Here is a 27,760-nt window from a genome sequence, read left to right as displayed (position 1 = left end):
TATAGGTGTAAGGTGAATCTCAGAGTTGTTCTGATTTTCCTTACTCTCATGACTAAGGATGTTGAGCATTTCCTTAAGTGTCTTTCAATCCTTTGAGATTCTTCTTTTGAGAGTTTTCTGTATAGGTCTGTACCCCATTTTTATTGGATTATTTGTTCCTTTGATGTCAAGTTTCTTGAGTTCTTTGTTTATTTTGGAGATCAGTCCTCTGTCAGATTTGGGGTTGGTAAAGGTCTTTTCTCATTCAGTAGGCTTCCAGGTTGACTTGCTGACCATGTCCTTTGCCTTACAGAAGCTTCTCATTTTCAGGAGGTCTCATTTATTAATTGTTGCTCTCCATGTCTGTGATACGGGGGTTATATTTAGGAAGTGGTCTCCTGTGCCAATGCGTTCAAGTGTACTTCCCCTTTCTCTTCTATGAGATGTAGTGTGGTTGGTTTTATGTTGAAGTCTTTGATCCATTTGGACTTGAGTTTTGTGCGTGGTAATAGATATGAATCTATTTGCATCCTTCTATATATTGATTTTCAGTTATGCCAGCACCATGTGTTAATATGCTTTCTTTTTTCCATTTTATATTTTTAGCTTCTTTGTCAAAAACCAGGTATTCGAAGGTATGTGGATTGATATCCATGTCTTTAATGCAATTCCATTGGTCCTCCTGTTGGTTTTTATGCCAATACTAGACTGCTTTCATTTCTGTAGCTCTGTAGTAGAGTTGGAAGTCAGAGATGGTAATGCATTCAGAAATTCATTTATTGTACAAGATTGGTTTGGCTATCCTACTGGTTACCCCGAGATACTGTGTGTTATTTGTGGCTACCACTATGTCCAAGTTAGCTTCATCTCAGAGAAGCAGGGATGGTTCAATTTGCAAAACATCTGTCAATGTAATCAACCATATAAACAAATTGAAAGAAAAAAAAAACATGAGCATTTCATGAGATGCTGAAAAGGCCTTTGACACAGTTCAACACCCCTTTATGATATAACTAACAGTTTGTATTTGAAAAAAAAAATCAAGACTGGTACTTTTTAAGTGAAGGGGTCTTAATAGGAGCCAAATGAAATTTTCAAGATAAAACAAATCTTATTATTCCTGGAGGGTCTTGAGATTATGGTTACAGCATGCCATTCAACACCATAGATGATGGACACCTAGTTGGTCAATATCTCTCTTGGGGGTTTATGGGAAAGGCAAAGCAAGGAAGAATCGATAAGTTGGGGTTCTTGCTTGTGTATTTCAAAGGTGAAGAAGGCATAAGAATATATGGGGTATGGTATGGCTTGACTTGAATATAAAAGAATATCCTTTCCTGTCTGGGAATTAACTAGAGATGAGCAATTCCTCTATAGCCATAAGGGTCTTTTAAGATGTCAAAACATTGTAATAGGGACTGGAAAACTAAGCCAGCCTGTTAAAGTGCTTGCCTTGCCGGCTCATTAATAATCAGAGTTCAAGTCTCAGAATTTGCATTAAATAACCTAGGTGAAATTGGATGCATCTGACTTCCTAGCACTGGGAAAGCAGAGACAAAAGCCTAGTCTACTGGCCAGTCATCTTAGCTTAAAGTTCTTGGCCAGTAAAATATTGTACACACACAGAGGGAGTGGGAGAAGATAGATAGATGATAGATAGATAGATAGATAGATAGATAGATAGATAGATAGATAGATGGACAATAGGTGGACAGAACCTGAAATAGTAAACCACACTTGTCCATTGGCTTTCAAGCACACACTTAATTGCACATGCACCTCACATATGTCCATTCTCTCTCCATACATGCACATACTTGGATATGAACTCCATATACACAAATATAATCCCTCAATTTCCTTCTTCAAACCATACTATATAGAGAATTAGAACATACAATGGAGAATTTTTATAGTAATTTTATTCTTTTCTCAAATCAATAAAAGCTTCCACTAATTATACAAATAATACTTTTCAAATCCTTGGTTCATATTGGTTACTGAATTTAACTTTTTTGGTGTCTGCTAACAGGGTGCTTGCATTGCAACAAGTCTGCTTCCTTCTAAGAGGTAGAGATATGAAATATAAACATCAAATATGATATCCTTTGTGTGCTCAAAACACCACTAAGAAAAAGATGTAGAAAATAATATCCCAGTGAATCAAAGAGAACTGTGGACTTAAACACCTTCCCTAGCCATTGATAAAGATAAAGCTCGCAGTCACAGATGCTGTGGTGTGAAATATTCATGCTGTCATTGGTGCTGATGGCGACCACTGATTTATTTGCCAGTGGTAGTAAAGCATTTGTAGCAGCACTAGTAGTTTATTCAGCTCTTAGAAGTCTTGAAGGTTTTGTAGATTTTTCAGGTTTGCAGTTCTGTTACTCTTGTCATGGTTTTTATAAGGAAGAATGAGCACTGCTGTGTTTCTCTCCAAATTGAAGCTAAAGGTGAGAAAATGAGGTTGCTCCACAGACATCCGATGGTTGCCTCACATCCTAAGACATCCTTAGTTAAGAATCTCTCATTCTTTTCTGCAGGGTCAGTTACACCCTTGTTCAGCAAAGAAGTCCTAACCCATAATAGTTTCCTGACATATTCTGGATCCCCGTGTGAGAGGGCACCCACACTAAAATGGATGTGCTTTCGTCCTTTCCTACGTTGGAGAGAAACTTGACTGTAACATTGGATGGTTACACTATGAAGTGTATGAGCAAGACTGTATGAACAAAAGTATACTTAAGAGCATATTGTGGATGGACCACCATAAAAAGACATATGAATTGGTCATAGGCCTATACCTTGGGTGGGGGTGTTCTAGGAGCGAGGAGTCAGATAATTGAAGCTTTTTCTTATCAGAATCATGGTTGGGGCTCTGGGGGAAGGTGGCAATAAGCAAGAAATGGGCAGGAGAAGTGAAATGAACAGATATCATCTCCTTATGCAGGTGAAGCTTCATTCACGTAATGTTATTTCTCGGGGGGGGGGGAGGGCAGGTCATCGATAAAATCTGAAAGCCATTTGCTTCATATCCTATGATTTAGTAGATGTTTCTCTTGTTATTAAGTTCCAGGGGGAAGAAACTCAAGACAACTGGGATCCTTTTTGGATAGTATCTCTGTAGGCAGATGAGAGAACTTTTGAGAACCCCCTTTGTGACCTTGGGGAGACAGATGGGCAGTGGGTAGAGAAGAAAGGGTGTGAGAAAGCAGGGCAGAAGATCTGCAAGCCTTTGGCAGTTCCCTTGCTCAGAGCCTTTAGTACTTTGGGTACCTTTCCAATCACCATTATTTTCATCCTTCTCTAGTGCTCACTGTGTGTCCTCCGATTTCCTAGAACATCGCTGTTTTGCTTTACTTATCATTTAAACAACTTTTGTTTAGGGCAACTCAAAAGCTTGTAGGAATCCAGCCAACAATTAAATAAACAACAATTAAATAAAAAAATAATAGTTAAATCAGTCATTACAAACCAAATTTGCCTATATAAAATATAGGCTGTTTTTAAACTCTTTCATCAGAGTTTGGTTGACTCAACAATATATTGATCTGATTTTCTCAGTAGATTTTTTTCCTTCATATTTGAATCTTTCACTGGTCTAGATTTGTTTCTACATGAGAAATGCTTCATACAGTTACATTACTAGTTTATTATGAGTTAACTTCAATGACAAGTTTTATCAAAATTGAGTCATAAAAACATAAATCCTTTATTCTACCTTTCAAATATATTTTGAAAAAAATTTCATGCTTATGGGGAAAAACAGTTTATAAAGAACTTTAAATTAGAGAATTTTACACCATAGTAAAACTTCCTAGCAATATAGCCCTGCAATTGCTAGGGGTAATCCTACCTCTCCGTGACTAACTAAAGGATCAGAACATCTTAACTTTGAATCCGCTTATGAATTCTCTAGAGATCTGTCCAAATAGAGATTCTCTTTAATACTCTAATTTGGAGTCACAATTCAAGTTCCCATTGTTTCTCCAAATTTCACTGGAACTAGCGGCTGCACGTCAGTAGAAATTACTACCCCTGACTTCTGATTTGGGGCGTGTCTCATGATCTCTTATTAGTTTAGCGTGTAGTGTCACTGAAGTAAAATCCCCCCTTGAATGACATCACCAGGCTTTTCATTTGAAATCAAGGACACTCGGTTAAAACTTATTTTCAGGTAAAACATGAGTAATTTCTAGTGTGTGCTTGTTTTCAATCTTCCTTGGAATGCACTTTTGTTAGGACTGTACTCACTTTATCTGCAGTTCTGTTTTACTGAGCATCTTAGGACAATTATATCTTGGTATTTGAGTCAGATAATTCTGTGTTGCTGGAAGTCAGCATGAGCATGGGAGATGGTTTAGTCACATCCTTGGCTTCCTCTTCCTCAATGCCTATGGTTTGTCTCGTGCTAATTGTAAACCATTTTTCCAGGGAGAGGTGGATAAGTATTTGCTTTTAGATTTTTGGGGGACAAAACATAAAACATCAGGAAACTTACGTTCAATGTGTTTTCCACTCAAATAAAGCAGTATAAAGTAAAAGGATTTTCTTAGTAGCAGTGAACTTGATACAGTAAACGAAAATAGGCAATTATTTTCCATTTACCTACCAATGAATCTGTTCTCATACCTTACCACAACACAAGAACAATTTTGCCCATAGCAGTTATACTAATCACTGTTGATTGTACTACCTCCTGAGTATTTTACTTCATTCTTAAAAAATATTATTTTATTATTTTCTGTGTATGGGTGTTTTTCCTGCATGCATGCATATTCACCATGTAAGTGCTATTTATTCCATTCTTAAACCCAGAGAGTATATACACCTTTCTTTTCACCTGTGGGGTTAAATTCATGTTCCTTCCTCAGCATTTGTTCTTTCCCACTGGTTTCCTCCTCCTTCCCCAGCCTGTTTCTACTTTGGTTTTGAGTGTACCCTTCCTTTCTATGCATCTCTGCATTAAGAAATAAAAACAGTTCACACAACTCACAGGTTACTGTGTTGCAAGCATTTTCTATGTTGGTCAAGCATTTTCTGCTTTGCTAATGTATCCAGCCTTGAGCCATCCTGTAAGGAGTCCTCTAAACTAAGCTCCTCAAAAAAAAAATCTGTTATTTCCTGAACCTCCAAACCAAACCATATTGTTAGCCTCTGTTACAGTGTTTGTGTCTCATGGAAGCACAACTTACATTTTCCCAGATGAGAAACAATGGTATATACTTTTCCTCCCTTGTTAGGAAGAGTCTAGAAATAACCGAGCCAGTGATATTTCCTTATAACATCACTCATCGTCAGTCCCCCAAATGTTCTCACATTTAGTCATCTGCATATATGTGCTTGTGATGCATCGTCCCATGTGATCTTTCCTGACCTCCATAGAGTTCCTGCAGATCCCAGGCTGCACGCTGTAGAGGCAGAATGTCCTACCTTTCCTCACCCTTCATGAGGGTCAGAGCTATTGCTGCTAAAGAAAACATAGGTTAACAAGAACAGAGCACAGAAAATGAACTCAATTGTAGTTTTGTATGACAGGTGCTTTCTGAAATGAAAACCCAGTGACCCAAAGATAAGCATCTCGTTTTATGTTCAGGTTTGTTGAAAAATAGGCAACCGTATAGAAATATGTAGGAGAGGAGAAAGCATCCCTTAATGATATCCAACTGTGGTAGTTAATTTTAATTGCCAACTTGAAGCAACTGGAGTTGCCTGTGAAGAAAGTCCCCATGAGGAACTGTCCAGATAAAAGTTTGCCTGTGTAGATGCCTATGAGGAATCTTCCTTCCTTCCTTCCTTCCTTCCTTCCTTCCTTCCTTCCTTCCTGCCTGCCTGCCTTCCTTCCTTCCTTCCTTCCTTCCTTCCTTCCTTCCTTCCTGCCTTCTTTCTTCCCTCCTTCCCTCCCTCCTTCCCTTCATTCTTTTCATCCATTCTTCCTTCTTTCCTCTTTCTTTCTCTATTTCCTATCCATCCTTTCTTTCTTTCTTTCTTTCTTTCTTTCTTTCTTTCTTTCTTTCTTTCTTTCTTTCTTTCTTTTACTTTAATTAATGTGTAAAGACCTAGTCTGAAAGTGGCTAGCACAATTTCCTGGTTTGATGCCCTCAGCTGTATAAAAGTAGAGAAAGTTAGCAGAGTGCTGAACACACATGTATTTGTTTCTCTCTGCTCAGTGGCCTGGAAATGTGAACTAAAATACCTGCTTTTTTCTGGTGTTGTCTTAAAAAAACAAACAAACAAAACAGCAGAACAATAACAAAAGCAGAAATAAAGCTAAGACACCAGCATAACAGGGGAAAGCCAGCAATGCTGTCTTCATTCTTCTTGGCTTCTCTCCATAGCATTCATCCCTCCTAGGAATGAACTGCATGTTTTTGGAATGAGTCTCATGATTTACTATCCAATAAAGACGATCACAGAATCTCTTTCTGGCCAGTTCTTTGTCAAAAGAAAAGGGTATACCAGGGTAACATTTCCAGATTCCCCTGGCTTTAAAGAAGCGCTCAAGTTCCTGTGGTCTATCCAGGGAAGGAAATGAGGGCAGAGTGAAAACGACTGATTCTTAGTCTCTTCCCAAGGCCTTCAATTCAGTGTGCTCAGAATACCAAAGTGCTAAACTTTAGTCTACACTTTTCTATTTCCTTGTAGCATACTTAACCCATTTTTTTTCTAAATTACTTTCCCACACAGTCAGTGCCCTCTTCCATACATTGCTTTTACTTATTTATTTTTTGCTTGAGTTCTCCTGCAAGTATGTATTTCATTACTTGGCTGATCAGGTGGATCACTTTTATTTAATACACTCTCTTTGGTGCCAGAAGTTATTCCTGGTCCACAGTAGGTGCTCAGTAAGTAAGTTGGAGATAAACTAATTTTCCAGAACATCTGAAGGTGTGTGAAAGATGTTCATCTCAAATATACTCCATTCGTGGAAATAGTATTAGCATAACTTTGAAGGGAGTAAGCTTGCTCAACTGTGGAATTTTTAACACCTACCCAATTACAAATTTATCCATTTTTAATCCTGTCTTTAGTTCATTTCATAGAGAGGGCTTAGGGAGCAAACACTGAGAAGTGTATTGATTGCAATCGAGGAGGAGAAGCATGGGAACTGGCTTCTACATTTGAGCTGTTATACTGGGAGCTGCAAATTCCACAGTTGCTGATATAACAAATACTGTATCGCTTGTTACTTGCTGAGTAGCTGTGGAAATCAAATTGAACCTAAAGGAAATTACAAAGCCATTTCATTTTGTCTTTCTTTTTGTTTTCAATGCTTTTATTGTGTTATAAAAGGTTGAAAGTGCCTTCTGGGCCTGTGACTATAAGGAAGGTTAAGGTGTTAATCAATTATATACTTTTTGTGCAGTTGATCTCAAAGAACAAATCCACACAATTAGTTGATTATTTTCCAGGTATCACCAACCAACCATTCATGAAAATGACTGGTTAGTTTAGAACCCTCACATCAACAATGCCATACACCAGAGTTGGTAATATTTTGTTTTATAGTACTAGATAGTAAGCATTTCTATATATCATTTCATTCAGTCACCTTCAGCTTGGGCCCCACAAAACAGAGGAAAGGATAATCTTGGCTAGTGATGTATGCCTCCCACCATAGTTGGATGCTTCTGAGCAACACTGTTGCTTTTCTGGGCCCTTCTAGTATGTTAGGAACAGATTAAATTACAGTGAAGTAGTCTTGGTAAATGTATGTTAAATTAAAGGCAAGCAGCTTGATACAGGTCCAAGGCTGTCTCTCATCTCCAATTAGGCTTTTCTGGAATGCCTGAGATGTTGTTGCAACCTGTTTTCCCTCTACAGCATTAGCACAAGTTAACGTAGGCTCATTGGTCCCTACTTACACTTAGAGAAACCTAGAAAACATTGTCACTTATTTTTCCAATGCTGTCGCTGGTCTGTATGGGCACAAAGAGTCAAGCTTGCTGTTTTCTCCAGTATTCCATGACATTTCATAAATGCACTCAGTTGTTTTTATCCCATCCCCATCATCATTTCTCATCTACCCTGCTGAAATCTTCTTCCCACCATGTCTCACCTCTTGTGCTCATGTCTTGTGTGTGTGTGTGTGTGTGTAAGATCATTGGATTTCATTAGGGTTGATTGCATGAACATGAGTAAGAGAAGTGAGCTAATGGAGCATGAATAGCTTACCAGTGGATATACAGCTGAAGAGAAATGGCATCCCTGCTGCCAGCATCCATCCACTGCCAATGGTCCCTCAGAAGGAATCAGGGCTTCCACCTCTCTCATCTCTGAGGAAATGGTGCTGGGCCTGACTCTGTGTAACTCTTGTACAGGTAACCACAGCTGCTGTGAGTTCCTGAGCCGACAGCTTTGTCACAACCAGAGAGAAGCCTTTCTCAGAATGCCTGCCTCTCCTCTGAATCTTTCCTTTGTCCCCTATTTCCATTATATTCCAAGATGCACAGATGGCAGTGGTGTTGATGTCGCACTTTAGGGCAGGGCACTTTATAGCCACTTTTTCTCTATAGTAGATTGCCTCCTCTACAGACTGTGAACTCTGACCTCCCTAGGCAAGGGCTTTTGGCCATGCATTTATTCTCTCCTATGGACAATGCCTTCTATCCTAGCAGAAAGTGTTTGGTTACCTAGAGAATGGTCACAGTCATCTCCTACTCTTCGTGCCGGCTAGTGCTTTTTATTGTGTTTTTTTTCCCCACCTATCTCTATTATCTGAGGGTAAAAATGATGGGTAATTCTAAGAAAGCTCATAGTGTTTGATTCAATGCTATTCAGTTAAGACTAAAGGCAAGCAACCTTAGAAACTTCTATTTTTAAGTATAGTGATGTGCACAGTGATGCAATTTAGGGACATGCATCCTTCCATCTATAACAAATAGTTTATCACTTACATAATACTTAATGCTTTTATCACAAAGCTGTTGTGAATACCAGATAACGTCTTTCTTTTCTAAGTCAAAGTTTTCAGCAGCTGTTTATCTCAATTTCAAAATTGTTTTTCCCCTGAGAATGGCAAAAGTTGAAATAGTGGCATCATATAACTTATCCAGCTATAAACACTTTAATCCAATTTGTTTCTGCATTGGTAATTCTTTTCCTCAACAACCATAAGGGTCATTTGCCAACATGCCACCAACAAAAGCCAAGTGAATAAGACAAAATAAGAGGGTTATTTAATCCAAATTTTATACAACAAAGTAAACTTTAGGAATAAAATCCCTAAATTTAGGGAAAGCAGCTGCTTTATGTGATAAGAACTGATGAAGTAAAAAACGTCATGTAAAAATGTGATTGAATATAACATGTATTCAATGGTAAAAGAATTCAGAGGAGGAATTCAGACAGGTATGGCTGCAAATCTTCACGGACCTCCTGCACAACCTTTCTTCCTACCCATATGGAGCAGGACCTTTTTGGAATGACCATATTCAAGATAGAAAGGAGAATGAGGGGCATGATATTGTTAAGCTCCTGGCTTGTTATAGGGAAGAGAGGTTATATTTTCTGTGATCCACCCTGGAAAACAGGAATTCTGCTCTCTATGATTCATTTCAGTGGCAGGATGCGGGGTAGGAGAGTAGAAAACCCAAGGCTGATCCAAGGCTTTCACAGTCCTAAGACTAGAAGAGTGATCCTTCTTTGAGGCCCAATATTTAAGAATGGGGCAGTTTACAGCTAGAGAGACCCAGAGTAGCACTGTTTCCACGGAAGTCCACCAGATATCAACACACGAAAACTCAAAGCTAAAATAAATCTTTATTGCTAGCTAGAGGTGGTAGCAGGAACTTGCCTAAATCACACAACCATGATCCTTACAGCCCTTTGTCTTTTATGCACTAAAACAACAACTTGGTTGTCACACTTCAGTTAGCAAGAAGCAGAATGACAGAAGCCAAAAAAACAAGGGTAGGCGATCCAAGAACTTTCCTGGAAATATGAAGTAGGCTTTTGATGGACTAAGACTCAGTTCCCATTTTGATAAATGTGAGGTGATGTGAGCCACAAGTATTATACAATGAATGTACATCTGACAGATTCATAGACAAACCCACAAATGTACAGCTTATGGAACCCCGACTTGCAGGACTCCAGGAACACCTCTCTTTTGAATAGTCGCTGTCAATTCTGTGGAATTTGGACATTTCTCCCGTCCATAGTAGGACTCATTCCAAAATATCCCAACAGTGTATAAATCATTCATTGGAATAACTTCCTCATGTGCTGGCAACTGGATAACCTTTGCCATTTTCCCTCATTGTGGGGCCCTGGTATATAAGTATTCCCTCAGCCAAACCTTTGTTCTAATAGTCAAATCTACATAAAATTAGACCCCCACAATTATTGACAGGACTTATCGACAAAAAAGGAGCCCTGAGCAGGAGGCACTGAACACTTATCAGTATGTCTACTCTTACTGATAAATAAGTCTGGGTGGCCTGAATTCTCTAGCAGCAGACACAGGAAGGTCTAATCTACTGGCCTTTTTTCTACTTTAACAAGCTATTAATATTCTGTGCTTCACTTTGCCTTTCTTTTGACACAAGGTCTAGGTCTAGGAAATTAACTCTTTCTAACCTTACCTCTAAAATATACACAGAAAAAGCTAGAGTAGCTAAACCAGTCCCAGAGAAAAGAATTTCTTCTCACCTGGGTGCCAGTGTATACAGCATCCTGATGCTTAGCCCAGGGGACCAAGCTCAAGCTAGTCCTCCAGGTTTCTGCCTGGGAGCTTCACAGACACACCCCTTCAGAGACAGAAGGTGCCTACCTTGTCAGTCTTTTATCCATCGTGTTTGCCCAACGAAATGCATGCTTTGTACCATTGTTATAGCCTATGGAATTGCTAACTATGCCTGTGAGGGTATGTAAACTGAAAATCTTGTGGGAGGGGAAGAACAGCTCTATCAAAAGGAACATCGAGGAGGAACGTGGAAAGGGAACATCAAGAGAGCATTAGAGAGCATAGAAAAATAAATGAGGCATGATAAAAAAGATTTATGAGAGATAATTTATTTCATTTCCCCTCAGACCTTCTTAGTCAGGATTTTGCCTGCTATGGCAATCCTTCCGAATCCTGAGAGGTTTAGTGGGGCTTAACCCCAACCTAAACCTCGGTAGTTTGAGCCTATGTGCTGGTTTTTAAGGACAGAATGGTACTGCTATTGAGGCTTCATTTTTGCTAATGTCTGGGGGCCTGTTATGCCATCTGGTCTTAGACATGTTTTGTTTCTATGCAGGAAGCCACTCTTTCTCTTGTTGGAGAAACAAGACTACTTTCTTCCTAGCAGGGGGAAAGTTGGTTTTCTTCTTTTGAAAAGACATCTCTTAAGACATTGATAATGTACTTTCAATCAGCAAAATTAGCCTTTTCTCACTTCATAAATGAAATGAGTCTCTTTAGCCCACTTTATATCACAAAGGATTAAGATCTCTTGTTTTAATTGGAGATTTGAAAATACCTTTTCATCTAAATGCATTAGCATTGAACCCCCTCCCATTCCCCTCGCTCTGTGCTTCCTGTTTGAAATGCCAATTAAATAGTTTCACCACTGATTGGCTAGAAGCCTATGCAACTTCTGGGCTGCAGGCCATTAACACCCTGGCCAGACTGCTGACAGGAAGATGAAGAGATTTACACCCTCTGATTTCTGTGTTAACAACAAGGACAAAACAGTATGTGGTCTTGTTGCTGGATAATACAATTTAAAGATAGGATTTCTTTTCCACAGGTGCATTTATCTCTGAAAATTAGCAGTTCAGCTTGGTGTGAACAATAAGGCATCATCTCTGATGGGTTTGAATCATTAAACAACCTGTTGTGGACAGGCTCCGAGATTTGCAAGCCTATCACCATTTCTTTAAAGAAGAGAACTGAGGCAGCTTATTTTTAGATATAAGTTCTGATTAAACTTGCTGGAAAAAAAACACTAAAAAATGGAACAACTGAGACTTTTGTTAATCTTTGCAGATTCTTAACCTAAAATTACTTTTCAAAAGCTACAAATTCACTGATAAGATTGTGACTTCCTCGGGGAATTCCCCAATGGCTTTGATAGGTAAACATATATCTTTGAAGGAATATATGTAATGTACATATGTTTTATATACATAAGTCTAAAGAGAACACATACACCAGAAGACATGCTGATGCAGAAATGCAAAAACAGAAGGGCAGAAGTTGTCTTCACTAGGAAAGAGCACATCAAAAGATTATCCAATACCAAATGGTCATCCCTGAAAACATTTACATTCAAGTAACATACAGACATAGTAGTTGCACTTCTATATTTAGTAATATGTACACATGCAAATATATGTATACAACAAACATTATTGAGGAAGTAAGCCATGAATTTGAAGACTATAGAAAAAGTGTATGGAAGGATTTGGAGGATGAAAAAGAAAGGGAAAGATTATACTATAATCTAAAAAGCAACAATACTGAATTTCTCATATATGCATTTTTATGGAAATTGCTTACATATACACCCACATGCTTTTCACTATATGTATCATGTATACATATGAATATATATACACACATACATATTTCTTAATCATATTCACATATATTAATATATCATAGACAGGTACTCAGATGCAGAATTCTTCCAAACTGTAAGTTTTGCAAGCAGGGCTAAAAGCATTGAGTTTTATATTGACACATGTTTTTCTACAAAATGAAATTATTAGGTATATTTGATGCCTAATGCCTTTTTCAGCTTTTTTGTTTCTTTATTTTGAGGCCCCTATGCCATGTATCCCTGACTTGTCTTTCGCATGGAACTTGCTGTAACAGTTGTGGATGACTGCACTTTCTGTCCTCTTGCCTTTGTTTCCCAGTGGCTGGAATCACAGTGCTGGACATTAAACTCAGTCAGGACTCCATGAACACTAAACAAGTATGCTTGTGACCAAGCTACACCTTCAGACATACTCTTCAATACTTAAAATAATAAATGAAAGATTTGCTTATCTTCCTACCTGTTTCATAAATATATTTTTTAAATTCAAGAAATTATGATAGATGATTGCTGGAGAACAGAATAGTTTGTAGGAAAAAAATAGGTGAAAAATCAGAGTTTTAGTAAACAAACAGGCAATCATCATTGAGTCCATGCTAACTGCCCAGGTCCTGGACTAGGCTGAGGAAAGAAGAAAGCAGCTCAAGACTTTTTACCTTCCATGAGTTTATGAAATTAATTTGGAAAGGTATCAGACACTGATATCAACACTATCAAGTAAAGAAAAAGATTAATAAGTAATACTTTCATTAATAATTAAGTCCTATTTTCCAGAATCAAGAAAGATCAATGCAAAACATATAAAATGTATTATATATCTTTTTTTAAATAAAATTTCTGTCTTCACCAAACTCCATATGGTCTAAATTATTACACATTGAACATCCAAATTTTAATGAGATTTTTTTTTGTAAAATGAAGCCATGAAAAAAAAATACTGCAATAAAAAAGGACCCATCAATAGAACTAAAAGATGAATCAAACAAAGAAGATTATTTTTGAGTTTCCTTACCAGATGGTCCTTTGTTGAAATGGGCCAAACAAAAATAATTACTCCTTAGAGTGATCAGATTTTCAAAAGGATATCTTTTCCACGTAAGACACTGTGAATTTTCACAGCAATGCTTAGTAAGGCATCCTTTCCTTAAGCATGAGGAACTACAATGGGGAGGACAGAATGCATGAAAGGATGGTAGCCACATCAGTGAGTGTGCTTTTGTCATTTATGTCAACTCGACACAGGCTATCGTCATCTGAGAGGAGCAAACCCTGATTGAGAAAGTACCTCCATAAGACTGAGCTATGGGCCCGCCTGTAGAACATTTTCTTAATTAGTGATTGATGCGGGAGGGCACAGCCCGTTGTGGATGGTGCCGTCCCTGTTCTAGTGGTCCTGGGTTCCTGTCCTAACTTCCTTCAGTGATGGGCTACATGCGGAAGTATAATTCCAGTAAACATTTTTCTCCCCAACTTGGCTTTTGGTCATGGTATTTCACTGCAGAACTACAAACCCTAACTCAGGCAGTGAGTATCTAGCAATGACTAATTGATACAAATGCTAGAAAATTCCTCAAGTATCAGAGGCAAAAGAGAAAATATTTGCTCTGTGTCTAGGAGGAAGGTTTTAATTCAGATATGTTGACTGTATCCTCAGAAAGTACTGTTGATTGCCTATGACATACTATGAGCTGAGGACTAATGTTAGCCAAACCATGAAAAACCCTGTGCTCCATGAGTTAAGAAATGGGAAGTAGAATGTAACCTTGATCAAAAGTTTTAGCTTCGGGTTTGATTTAAAATATCATTACCCTTAATTATAGTCCAATCTTATATTTTGTAATAAGAATTTGAACATAAAGCTTAGGATAAAAATAAAATTACTGTCAAAGCCTGCTGAGGGGAACATCTTCTTAGGACATAGGTGTACTCATGAAGGCTTGCTTAAAGATTGCCCTGGATAACATGATTAATGGAACACTGAAATCATTTGCTGTTTCCTCTCTTTCTCACGCTCTCTTTTTAAAAACAAGCTTGTTTTAGGAATTGTCTAAGTATATTTCTTTGATTAAGGAAATGTTTGCCTGGTGTGAGGATATTCCTATAATCCTACCAGTTGGGAAACGGAATCAGGAGAATCATAAATTGAGGCCAGTTAGATTACAGAGTGTAAGATTCTCTTTGTGTAATAACCAAAAGAAAGATAATTGCCTTAGTTTGCAGTGTTTTCTGACACTCTGTCCAGTGGATATGCTGTAATTTGTTTAACCAATTAGCAACAGTATAGTTCCCCCATTCTCTAATTTTCAAATTAAACAAAATACTTTTAATTTTTTCTTTATATTCTTATGGGCAGACACCTAGAAGTAACATTTTTTGTTAAATTGTTATATTGTGAAATTAATTTTAAAAGTGACATCCATTTACACATTTATTGGTCTAGCTTTCTTTATAAAATGGTTTATAGTATTGGTAGACTAATTTACTATATAAATGTGTTTATATTTTTGATTCATAAATATTTTCTGCACTAGTTCTCCTTTTCGATAACATGCATAGAACTTTTTTCATGTTAAACCGTGAAATATTTAATTGATTTACATGACAATTTTGAATTTATGTTTGTCTTCATGCATATATGACTAAGAATGACCATTTTCAACAATCAAAGGTAGTGTCTGCACAGCTACTCTAAAAGCTGCCTACCTCTCTGCATGATTGTGACTTAGCTTTACCTGAGAAGCAATTTAGGTTAACTTTGGGGTAGAATAAGGGCATTGATGTTCTATACAATTTCATTATAGTTTATGAAAGATCTATACTTGGAAGACAATACTGCATAAGTTGGAGGTGAAGTGGAAAAACTCTTCCTTATTTGATCTTGTGCTGGAATAGATATTATATAGTACTTCAGATGGATAAAAGGAGAGTTATTAAAATGCTATCAGCTGAACCTCCCCAGAGCTGCCCTGTGATGAAGTTAATGAAGTCTTGGGAGGGCCATTCACAACTCAGGCTTGTGTGATGGCAGGTAATGAAATCCAGAAGAGGAGGCCATTTAGCACACGGGGGTAGCTCATGCCTGGTAACTCCCTCAGAGGCAGAGTTGGTGGGTCTGGAGCCACTGACTTCTCTGGTGTATTAGCTTTATAGAACCTATCTTACTAGAAAGAGTGCTCTGTCCACAGCATTATTAATATGGTGCTGTGGTTCAGAGCATCACAGACTGAAGAGTCTAGAGTTCACACTCTGCATCTAAAGGTCAGCTAAGATAGAATGTAGTAGGGCTGCAAGGTGAACTTTGAAGTAACAGCCTCCATACCGCATTTTGGACATTGGCATACAGTACTTTCCCAATCACCACCTGCTTCAAAGTCATGGATCTCATCAATTGTTTCAAAAGATGACACTGTGTCAGCTCCTCAGAGCACGTTGTGTTACTGTTAAGCTGGGAGTGTAGCCCCCAGCCTCTAGGCCTGAGAGTTGTATTGGTCTGGACTCCAAATCCCAGCATGCCAGGTCCTGACCCCCCAAAGTGGTATTAAGATAGCACCCAAAGGAGAATCCTGGATATTTTTTAATTTGGCTTGTTATGATTTGGCTTGATTGGGATCCTTGCATCGGCAGAGCTCGCGTTAGGAAAAATTCCTAACAGTTATATGCAACAAACCCATTGGTGATTTCCAAGAAAGATTTGGTGTTTTGCATTGACTGTTTTTGACTTTGGGAAAGAGTTCCTTCATGAGAAGAAGATTGTAGAGCTGGCACATAAACTGGCAGGGAGGGCATATTTTGTCTCTACTCTTTTCCTTCCCATGTCGTAGCTCCTTATCGCATCTCTACATGGGCCCACTAATGCAACAGAATAACATATGGAGGCCTGTGCCTGGAACAAGCAGGTTTCCTGGATCTACGTTGTAAATCCACATTCCAGGATTTGCTCTTATTCCAACTACCTAGGACTTCTCATTTTACCCCTACAAATGGAAGGGAGGGAGGGAGGAAGAGGGAGAGGATAAGGGAGAGGAAGTGGGAAAGAGAGAGAGAGAGAGAGAATGAGAGAGAGATGGAAAGACATCAGGATGGACTTGAGAACAACCCACACCAACCCACAATAAAGGGACAAGGGAATTGAAGGAGGAAAACAGTCTAAGAAATTTCGTGAAGATGCTTTTTTGCTCTTCACTGCCTTTGGTACATGACTCCATTTAGAGAATGTCTCATCGGTGTGCTTCTTTTCTCTGCCGTTCAGTGAATTTGTCTATTAAGCAGGGGCAAACACGTCCTGCTCAGAGGGAACATAACCTTCAGTCTGTAATTTAGAGCAAACAGAGTGTTTACAGCCACTCTCCTCTGGCAATTGCAGAGTATTACCACATTGTTGAATATTTAAAAGCAAAGCTTATTTCCAACCATGAGGCCTGTCTCCCAGTTGATAAGTCTCTTTATGAAATGAACTTTAATTACTTAATAATTAGAGATCTATAGGAGGAGATGCGGATCTTGATAGTGCACCAAGGAGGCTAGAGGGCAAAGCAGACGAATATGCCTTTTCCAGATTAGAATTTAAAGAAAGGAGTAGGCCTGACTGGGTGTATGTGGGTGGAAGAGAGACCTCCCAGGCAGCAGGGAGATTTGCATACTTAAATCTGGAGTGTTAAAGTCTTTGCTTTCATGTTTACTTTCTGAAATCCAACATAGTTTAGATCTGAATGTAGTAATGTATCTAAACTGGTGTAACTTTCTGACGGTCTGACTGGTTCTGATGGACAATTTCTTGGAGTCTCTGTGGTACATCCTGCACGGATGAAATGCTGGGGATTTGTTCCCCTTATTTTATTTTTTAATTAATTAATTAATTTATTAATTAATTAAAGATTTCTGTCTCTTCCCCACCGCCACCTCCCCTTTCCCTCCCCCTCCCCCAAACAAGTCCCCCTCCCTCATCAGCCCAAAGAGCTATCAGGGTTCCCTGCCCTGTGGGAAGTCCAAGGACCACCCACCTCCATCCAGGTCTAGTAAGGTGAGCATCCAAACTGCCTAGGCTCCCACAAAACCAATAGGTGCAGAAGTTTGCAGGCAAATGGATGGAAATAGAAAACACTATCCTGAGTGAGATAAGCCAGACCCAAAAAGAGGAACATGGGATGTACTCACTCATATTTGGTTTCTAGCCATAAATAAAGGACATTGAGCCTATAATTCGGGTTCTTAGAGAAGCTAAATAAGAAGGAGAACCCAAAGAAAAACATATAGGCATCCCCTTATTTTAATTCTGAAAGCCTAACACCTCCCTACAGGTTTAGCAATTTTCCATTCATTGCCATGGTGATTTTTTTATCCCCCTCCCCTTTTAGCATCACAAAAGAAAAGCTGAAAAGAAAAATGTTTGGTGCTTTGGCTATTAACATTTCCACTGCCCTCGGAACAAACTTATTGGTTGGATCTAGCCAGTGAAGAAGTACATATTGTCTTGAAGGAGACTGATTGACATATTGCTTACACAAGCTGGCTTGAAAGGGATGAGGTTAGCCTGGAAGGATCTGGTAACTTTTCCTAGAGACAGTGATTTGTAAGATGATGGGTAAATATCACTTAAAATACACACTGGTCCTCAAATAAGTTTATAAGACTAAGAAAATTTTTTGGTCATGTCAGGCCTTGTTGTCTCCTAATTTTCACACATGCAATCCATGTCCATGTGAAAGGCTGCATTTCCAGGTGGGCTAGGGTTTGTATGCTAGCTTCTGCTCTTTCATCCTTTGCCTGAAGATACCACTGTTCTCCCAGTAAACCCTTTCCCCACCCATAGGTAGACTTTGCTGTTGTTCTTTATGGTTGCAAACCCACAGCTCTCACCTAAGAGGGATAAGGAAGTTTATTTTGAAGCAAACGAGTGACCATGGCCCAGGAATACCTGTTCAACTTAACTCAAATCTTGTCTTCCAACACGGGAGCAGTTTACTGATAATTTTAGGATACAAAGCACCAATGAAATCCTAAGTAAAAGTATTTTTAAGCACATTGTTGGACTCATTAGCTACAGCAAAGCAGGGACCACTCAACTTAGCTGCTCTCCGATGACTTAGCCTTTTAGCTGATGGAAACTAGAGTTTTCATAGTTAAAGCATTTTACCTATGAGTCACAGAGCATCGGGTCAGACACACAGGTCTTCAAGGAGTGGCTACTAAGGGGATTAAAGATCTATTGTAGTCAGACCCTGGGCCAGCAATGTTCCTACCTCTGCACTGTCACTGAAGGTCTAGCCAGTTAACCAGCCTTAGCAGAAGGTTCAGTGTGCAGAGCGGTTCTTTTTCAGAACTTTGCTTCAATCATTTCCTAATGTTTAGGGCCTGTGATGCTTCCTGATGATTAAATTAATCATAACACATAGTTTACATTCAACAAATGTTTATTTGATGAAGAATCATTATACATTTTGCCGTCTGTAAGACACAAGGTCTGACTACAACTAGAGCTGAGTCCTCTGCTGTAGAATTCGCATATTAGCCTGGAAAAGAAGGCGAACCGCACAGTTAAATAGTGGCAGTGGATGTACATGATGCAAAGGGGACCGGAAGAGCAACTGGTTCTCCCTGGACAGAGGATTCATCACCTGCCTTGACATTACCACCTCCACTTATACAGCATTATGTTAATGAGAGCTAAAAAGAATGAGCCCTTTCTTGTACAACTGGTAATTGCTTAGGAAAGGAATCTACTTCATGGATGTATCACAGACCTTGAGCAACATTTATCAAAGCACACATGCAAAGAGGCTCTTTATGAATCTTTCTGGTGGTAAACTACTATAAGTTAAAAACAGAAGTTATGTTTTATAGTAATCAGAATAAATGACGGACTCATTCCTCTGTACTAACTTCAAAATGGCCTTGTATTTCTTTTTCTCAGGCCTATTTACTTTGCAGCTGTAATAAGGATTGGTATTATCAATAACATTTCTGATGCTGAAGCCCAAACACTTCTTAGTCTATATAAGTCACTTATAAAATAAGAATTAGGCATATCTGTGTTTGTTATTTCAAGGAAAAGGGGGTAAAATAAAGCTTTGGTATGCGGTACATGTCTTGGCTTTCCTATAGGGAAATCTTTACAGCTTCTCACTAATAAGGTTTGGTCTGTGTTAACACATGGTAGACCTGGACACATCTAAAGCTGTGGGTAGACTAGTGTGGGATGCTTCCGCAATTCCAGATGTTCCAAGACATAAACCTGGTACACCATCCTGGACCAGGCTGGGTGTGAAGGTAGGCATCTTGACAACGCTTCCTTTTAGGAAACAACCTTTTCTCAGGGATAAAGATAGAAGCCCTCCTGAGGCACTCCAAATAGGCCTGTGTGCTATTTTGAATAGTATAGCACTCCAGACTGTAGTGAGTTTATAGAATTTAATGGAGTGCAGAATATGGAGTTGTTCCTCAGTGAATGGGGGAGTTGGTTCCCGGACTCTGTAGAAAGGAAAACCTGCAGATGTTTTAATCCTTACATAAGATGACAGTTTTGCAAGAGCACATCCTCTCATATACTTTAAATCATGTCTAGTTGACTTATCAATTCAAATAATATGTAAATGCTGTGTTCCAAAACACTTCTTAGTCTATATAAGTCACTTATAAAATAAGAAATAGGCTTATCTGTATTTATTATTTCAAGGAAAAGCGGATAAAATAAAGCTTTGATATACGGGGCATGTCTTGACTTTCCTATAGGTAAAACAAACTACTCTTACTTTTTACAGCTTCTCACTAAAGGTTTGGTCTATGTTAACACAAGGTAGTGCTAGACTAGGGACCTACTTTTCATGAACACCATAGCTACTTGATGCACAAAATATAATGAAGAGATGAAGCAGGAATGTGAGCCCAGGCAATCTGGACCCTTGGTGTGTTATCTCCCATCCCAAGCTCCCAGGGAGTATTGGAAAGTGATAAATGTAAAACTAGTATCAGTATTCAAAAGGTGGGCATTTTAAAGCATTTAAACATATATAGCATCTATACAAATATTAATGTCCGTTTTTTATTGTCAGTAAATATTTGATATACCCCATGGAAAGAAAATGCAGATAACATAACAGGAACATGAAGACAATTTTCAGGTTTGATTTATGCACTGACTCTGTCATGGTGTCTGTAAATTATGAGTGATATAAAAAATTTAAGCGAGAAAGATGATTCTCAGTTAGACTAGCAAAAGTGTAGGGATTTTTATACTTGTTGCTATTAGAATGCCTACAGTTATGACAGGACGATATTGGGGGGAAAGCATATCCCTTTCTAGAGAAAGTACTAAAGAAATAACATCAAGAGAAGACTAGGTTCAGAGCTTCAGACCAGTTCACCAGAGTTCAGAATTGTTTCGCAATAGTTGTGAAAAATGATGTGGGGTTATGCTAGAGTCCTGGGTATGCAATTTTAAAATATAGTCAAAACTCTTTTACAGCATTTGCACAGTAATATTAATATCAAAAATATTGATCAGAGCCATGTTCACCAGCAGTAGCATGAACTCCTTCTGATGTCTGGAAAGGACATGAGAGAGTGAAGAATAGAGAAAGCAAACTACGGTAACAAGAGACCCCATAGCCACCTGATGCAAAAAATATTTACTTTATATTATTGTATTTAATAATTTAATAGTATTCCATTGTTATGAGTTTTGGTGAATTTAATAACTAAAATTGATATCACATAATATCTTCTTTTACAAGGAGATGTCATGCGGAAGTTCAGTTCCATAGTGAAAGCAGTAATTCAAGCCACACAAGAATCTATAGACTTACTTCTTTGCTGTGTAGTTTTCTCTGGAGAGATAAAAATAATGGATAAAAAGTCATTTTATAATTTTCCATCCTCACAATTATTTGAAAATTTCCTGCTACAATGTTAACTTTAAAATTGAATATATTTCCATTCCTTAACCCCCAGCACTAGGAATTGAACCCAAAATATGCTCTCTTGTTTCTCTTTCTTAAGATCTAAAGCCATCATGGTGGTATATACAAATAATATATGTTGCACTATTTTGTCTGGGAGATGTGATAAATGACAATTCACACCAAATACACCACCACCAACAGACCACACAAGTGAAGCCACTCAGTTAAAGATACGCACACGAACATGGGTGACTGACTCAATCTCTGAGTTCTCTGAAGCTTGTCAGATTCCTTCCTAGCCTCTTAAAATTCTGTCAGCTTACTGACTGTGAGTTCAGAGGACACCGTGGCACAATATCTTGTGGACTAGGAGCCAATCCCATTGTCTCATTATGTTACTATGGCAGCCAGATGAGAATGATGTAGGAAAACAATTGTTGAATATCAATTTGAATTACGTGTCTGTATTCTATGCTCTAGCACTAACTAATCAGTTGGAACACAATGATTTTGAATTTGTACAATGTCTCTAACTAATATAGAATCATGTATCTGCATGCATAAAAGTATCCAGATGTTTTTCTAACTTACCTAATATATTTTATTCTAACATACATTAATAAACTATATTGTTATTTTATAAATTTAATGTAAATATTATATAGCTATTCATAACTATTTTTCCTTAATTGCAAGAAATACTAACAATGACGACAAGAAGGAATGCTATTAAATAAGTCAGAATTTTGTTTCCTGACATTAACCTTAAAATAGCACTCTTACTCACTGTTATTTCTTTATACTATAGTAATCACCCTTTGATTCCATCCTTTTAATCCACACTGAAGTTAATTAGTAGCAGATTAATATACTGCATCTCTTTCTTTCAAAGGCATTCAGAACTATACTAAGTGCCTAGAAAGGACTTTGATCCAAGAGCCAGAGAGCAAGTTAATGGGCTCCTTTTGTTTTCCCAATCACCCACAGTAGCTCTCAGTTATAGGTGATTTCTTTTGTTTGGAAAAGTAAACTTTTCCAAGGGACTGATACCGTTTGGAAATACCTCTGTAGTGTTGGTCTAGGTGGTTCCATAGATTCAAATTCCAGAGTCTTAACTTTAGGAAACAGGTAGTTTTACAGCTCAAGTAATATGAAGTGCATACATTATTTTGTATTAATCACTCATTTTAAAGAATAGTGCATCCCCTTACTATAACATCTCTATGATTTCAAGTAGTTTAGGGAGAGATATAATGATAATAGTACCTATCAACCTGTACCTATTCTATATGATATGCTGAAATAATTTTATATGGCATTGATTCCATTATCTTGTGATTCTAAACCCTAATATTTGAAGTAGACATGAAGTTTTTCCTTGACCTAGGCCTGAAACTTCACTATAATATGTCTTACTGCCTCTCATGCTAAATTGTGTTTAACCAGTCCATTTACCTCTGACCTTTTGTTCTAGCATTACTTTTTGTCAGTTTAGGAAAGAAAATTAGGTTCGGAGGAATTAACAGATGGAGGTTCAAAGTAGCAGTAGGAAACGGGACCACAATAGAATTTGTCATTGATGAAATACTGATGGAAAAAAATAAAAACTTTGTTGACATGATTTAATCCCAGATATGGGAAAGTCTGATTTAATTAAAATAAATTTTTAAACATTGCAATACTTTAAAATAATTATTAAAATCATAGGAAGCTAAGGAAGATGAATTAATAAAATTTTATTGTAACATGTATCTAAACTGAACAGCATTATCAAAGGCAAATCAAAACATAAGAATGTATCTGTGATGACTAAAACGAAAATCCAAATACTAAAATTATTTGCTTCATTTAGCTCTAGAAAATATACGTTCTGTGGGTTATAATGATATGATTTATACAGACTTGTTTGGACTCACTAAGTAATAGATTGTTAAGGACAAAAGGTTAGGATGGTGATATGCTCTTGCTCATGAACAGCTTCATGAAGACAAGGTCAGAGTGTCTACGGCTTCTCTATAACGAAACATCAGGCTAGAGACTCACCATGCTTCTCTCCAAGGTTGTCAGCTTCTCTTCCCTTCCAATCCCACTATCTCTACAGCCATTTTACATGCCATTTCAGTGGAACATGAAAGTGGTCGTGCGGATTAGCTATTGTCTCATTGCACACATGAAGAAATGAAGCACAAAATGCAATGTTTCATTTGTATAAGTGGCCCATAAAAGCTAGGGACGCAAGCTGTTCTCACTCTAACCGTAGGATTTTCTTTTCCGTGCTGCAAATACACCAGACAACTGCTGGTGAGCAATCACATTAAACTGCCAACCTACCGTTGGTTGCTGTCTGTTTGTATATCTGGAAGTGAATATCGCTCTTCTTTATTGAATCTGCCTCAAAGTATACTACATATCAGTTTTTGAATCTTTGTAACTTCTTGTACATTAGTCCAATTTTAGGTAACTGGGAGGATATAGTGAATTGGGATTCAAAAAAGCCAAGTATCATTTGCAGCATTGATACATAATGCCACCGGCACTTTTTATGTGGAATTTTAACTTTCAAAGCACATTTTCCTCATTTTTAAAATTAAATTAACCTTATCTGCTCTGTTTATTTTATGAGATTTTTGTTGTTGCTGTTGTTGGTGGTGGTCTTGGTGGTGGTGTTAGCTAAGAGTCACAATTCAAGTAGAAGCTTCTAGAGGTAAGCACCAATATTGTCATCCTATCTTAGCCAAATAACTTACTTTCCAAGCCTGCTGTTATAATGTGTGATAAAGTTAGAAGATTCAGCATAATTTAAGAGTATAGATGCTAAGATACAATATCACATGAAGAACGCAAGATACTGATAATTGTCCTGTATTGGAATGACTCAACCTTTCTTCCTTGTGTTTCTTTTAGGACCACTGAGGTTCCTTTCCCAGACAGAATCTATCACAGCCTTCGTGGGAGATACAGTGTTACTCAAGTGTGAAGTCATTGGGGAACCCATGCCAACAATACACTGGCAGAAAAATCAACAAGACCTCATTCCAATTCCAGGAGACTCCCGTGTGGTGGTCTTGCCCTCTGGAGCATTGCAGATCAGCCGACTCCAGGCAGGGGACATTGGAGTCTACCGATGCTCAGCTCGGAACCCAGCCAGCATAAGAACAGGAAATGAAGCAGAAGTTAGAATTTTATCAGGTATTTCAATGCTTACCATGGTTTCCCACAATAAAGCTGTCTAGAAAAGATCAAAAGATCAAATGATTTTTTAGGGACAAATATTTTCTAAGGCTTAGGTGTTCTATATTGCTTACTGAGTTTTGATTAACATTATTTCTCCTTTTTTGTTAACATAATATATGAGATTATATGTTCTTAAGTTTTGTATACTACTAGTTTTTTTGAGAAACATAAAAATATGCTTTTGTAAATCACAGAAAAGCATTCAGAAGTTTGAATGAACTGCTCTTCAAATCATAGGTACTGGTATCCATCCATACACTCCTAATTGCTTGAGTTATAATAAATATTTCATATAGAGAGACTGCAGGGTTTCTAAAAGAAAACTAGCAATTCAGGTGAAGTTTATTCATGTTTTAAATAAGACAAGTTTAAAATATCTTTCTCATTTCTTTGTGTGCTCAAATTAGTCACATGGATATTGACTTCAGTATGCTAGTAACTATTACAATTTGACTACATTACATACACCTTACAATAAAATAAAACATAACAGTTATTAGCAGCACATGCTCAGATTTATTTAGGCTCCATTTTATGCCTCCGAATTTAAATATTATATTCATATGTAATGTAAACCTTGAATCATTAGATAGTAAGCCACATTTAAAATATTGACAGGAATATGCTTGATTATTTCAATATGACAGAGAAGCCTATTTTCAGTAACATTAAAAAATCAAATCTAATATTAAATTTGAAATATAAATTAAATTGTTATTGACTTCTATTTGTTCACATTGTAAAGTATATAATAATTGAATTGCATAAAGATTTATTTACAGCCACGTCAGTGTGCTTTGGAGCTGTATAGATATTTTAATAGGGAGGAAAACTAAAGGAAGCCCGTGTATTGAGGTGATATGGAAGGAATTGGAGGTAGAGTGGTAGACATGATCATATTATATTGAATACATGGATAAAATTCTCAATAGAACTGGAATAAAGAATTAATTCAAATTTTAATTCAAATATTCAAACATAAACTTCAAAAATTAACTACAAGAAGATCTAATGCACAAATATGCTGTCCGTCTTGACCTAGCCTGGCTCATGAACTGTAGACACTTTAACAGTCTGTGTAAGAGAAGTTCTGTTTGATTCCTTTGGTCTCAAGTTTTCCTGTTTGTTTAGAAGTAAAACAAAAAGATGAACAAAAGTTATACCACTATACAAGAGAATGAATGAGTCAATATTCTTAAAACCTTAGTTGTTAATTATGCCGCTTGGATTTTTAACATCTTGTTATTCTTTTCTGAGTTAGTTTCTACTTTCTGTAAGCACCAGCTTGAAGCACTAATTGTTCCATATTCATATTGAACATTTTCTATTATACCTCTTCTTTAACAGGAAAATGATACGGCCACTAAAATAGGTACCCACAATGTGATTAGCATGAATTGGTAGCTTTAGAAATGTCATTGCAAGCTGAGCTAGCTCGTTTCCCTAGTGTACACACTTTGGAAACTGAGGCAGAAGTATTTCCACAAGTTTCAGACTTGACGACGCTACGTAAAGATTTCCATGTTAGCTTGGAAAACAGAGTGAGATGCCTGAACAGATAAAGAAAAGAAAAAATGGTATAGAATGGTTAACCCACAAATATTTTCCTGTAGTACCTTAAGTACCATGCTGATTAAGTTATACCTTGTGTTAGTGCTAATGTGAAATTTGACAATTTTACCAACATGTATTTATTACCATTATTTGATAAAGTATTTAGGTATGTATTATTTATGTATTTATTATTGTCTTTGTCATACTGGAAATTAACCTAGGGCTTCAGATAACCTGAGAAAGAATTCTACCACTGGTTTGAATTCCTGCCTATTTTCTTACTTTTTAAATTTTGAGATAGAGTCCCACTAAGTTGCCTAGATATAGATAGCCTTTTCCTCACCCTATAGCTCAGACAGTCCTTGAATTTGGGAAGTTCTTGGCTCAGCCGCCCACGTATCAGAATGTACAAGCCTCTGCCACAATCCATTCAAGGTCAAATTCCATGTATGTTTTACAAGGGATTATCTAATTCTAACTAACTTTAACTTTATAACACTTATTCCAATTCATGAAACACATTCCAGGTAATAAATATTAACAAATCACTGGATTCCATAAATTCTCTTTTTAATAATCAAGTAATTATGACTAGTTTCAATTTATAAATGCTGCAGCCCTCACCATTTTTACTAATGCATACATAACAGCCATTGACTATAAAAAGAAAGTTGGATGATGAAGTCCTGGAGAGGAACTACATAAAGCAAATAGATAATACCGTGAAGACAAGTCAGAGTGTTTTGTGTATGAGAGAAATGTCATTTGACTCTGTCAAAGATCAAGAAGTGTTGAGCAAAGGGAACTATATATCAGGGCAGAAGAGAGGAAGGAGCAAGAGGAGGTGGACACTTTTGAGAAAGCATCACAGATTGTGTGAGACAGCACTGGGAAATAGAGGAAGAGGTGGAGGGACGAGCAAGCCAGAAGGAAGGAAGTTAGACTGGGAAGACCTCCTGTTAATTGTGCAGAGAACTGCTCCTACAGTGGCAGCAGAAGGAATTCAGATATGAAGATGATTGGGAAGTTTTTAAAAGCAGGTGTTGTGATGTATGGGGGATGGGATGTCTGTCATCTGGGTTCCTACAAGAGCTGGGAAGTGAGATCTGAGCAGAGACAGGCATGTGGCCTGGTCTTATATCTTCAGCATACCTGGGTGTAAGAGAAAACAGTAGCTATGGATCACATCAGTTATATATTTCAAGAGAGATTTTTCCATGACGGTCCATCTATTCCAGGTGAAGATAATTATTTAATTCAAAAGCAGGCAAACTGGTAACTAATCTGTTGACCAATGATTTCAGACAAATTGAGTTTTTCTTCGTGAGCAATTATACATTTTTAATAGAGTAAATTAGCAGTATCTGCTATAATATACTTTTTAAAAATATCAACTGCAACACTATAGGCTGTGATGTATCAAAACATCACCGCTAAAGGGGACTATATCTGCCAGCCAATGTGGTTGTAAAATTAACTTTATTCGTGGATCATCACATTTGAATGTCAAGCCATGCACCGACTGGATTACAGAATTATAAATGTTCTTCAATTACTAGGTTGACT

The 27,760-nt window shown here is 37.5% G+C and overlaps 1 protein-coding gene across 1 annotated transcript in view; it reads left to right on the top strand.

Moving 5' to 3' along the window:
• LOC126507301 (netrin receptor DCC-like) overlaps window positions 1-27,760 on the top strand; it is a gene marked incomplete at its 3' end in the record, with an annotated part of 711,778 nt that overhangs the window by 451,746 nt on the left and 232,272 nt on the right. The window contains exon 3 of the mRNA XM_050151578.1: window positions 24,311-24,595. Within this exon, the coding sequence (XP_050007535.1) occupies window positions 24,311-24,595 (285 nt within the window). The remainder of the gene's footprint in view (window positions 1-24,310; window positions 24,596-27,760) is intronic.

The sequence above is a fragment of the Alexandromys fortis genome, unplaced genomic scaffold, assembly GCF_014885135.2.
Source record: "Alexandromys fortis isolate MF-2015 unplaced genomic scaffold, M_Fortis_MF-2015_v1.1 scaffold_71, whole genome shotgun sequence".
In the NCBI taxonomy this organism is placed as follows: domain Eukaryota; kingdom Metazoa; phylum Chordata; class Mammalia; order Rodentia; family Cricetidae; genus Alexandromys; species Alexandromys fortis.
The sequence above is the reverse complement of the archived record's forward strand: the minus strand, read 5'-3'. Positions and strand labels throughout refer to the sequence as shown.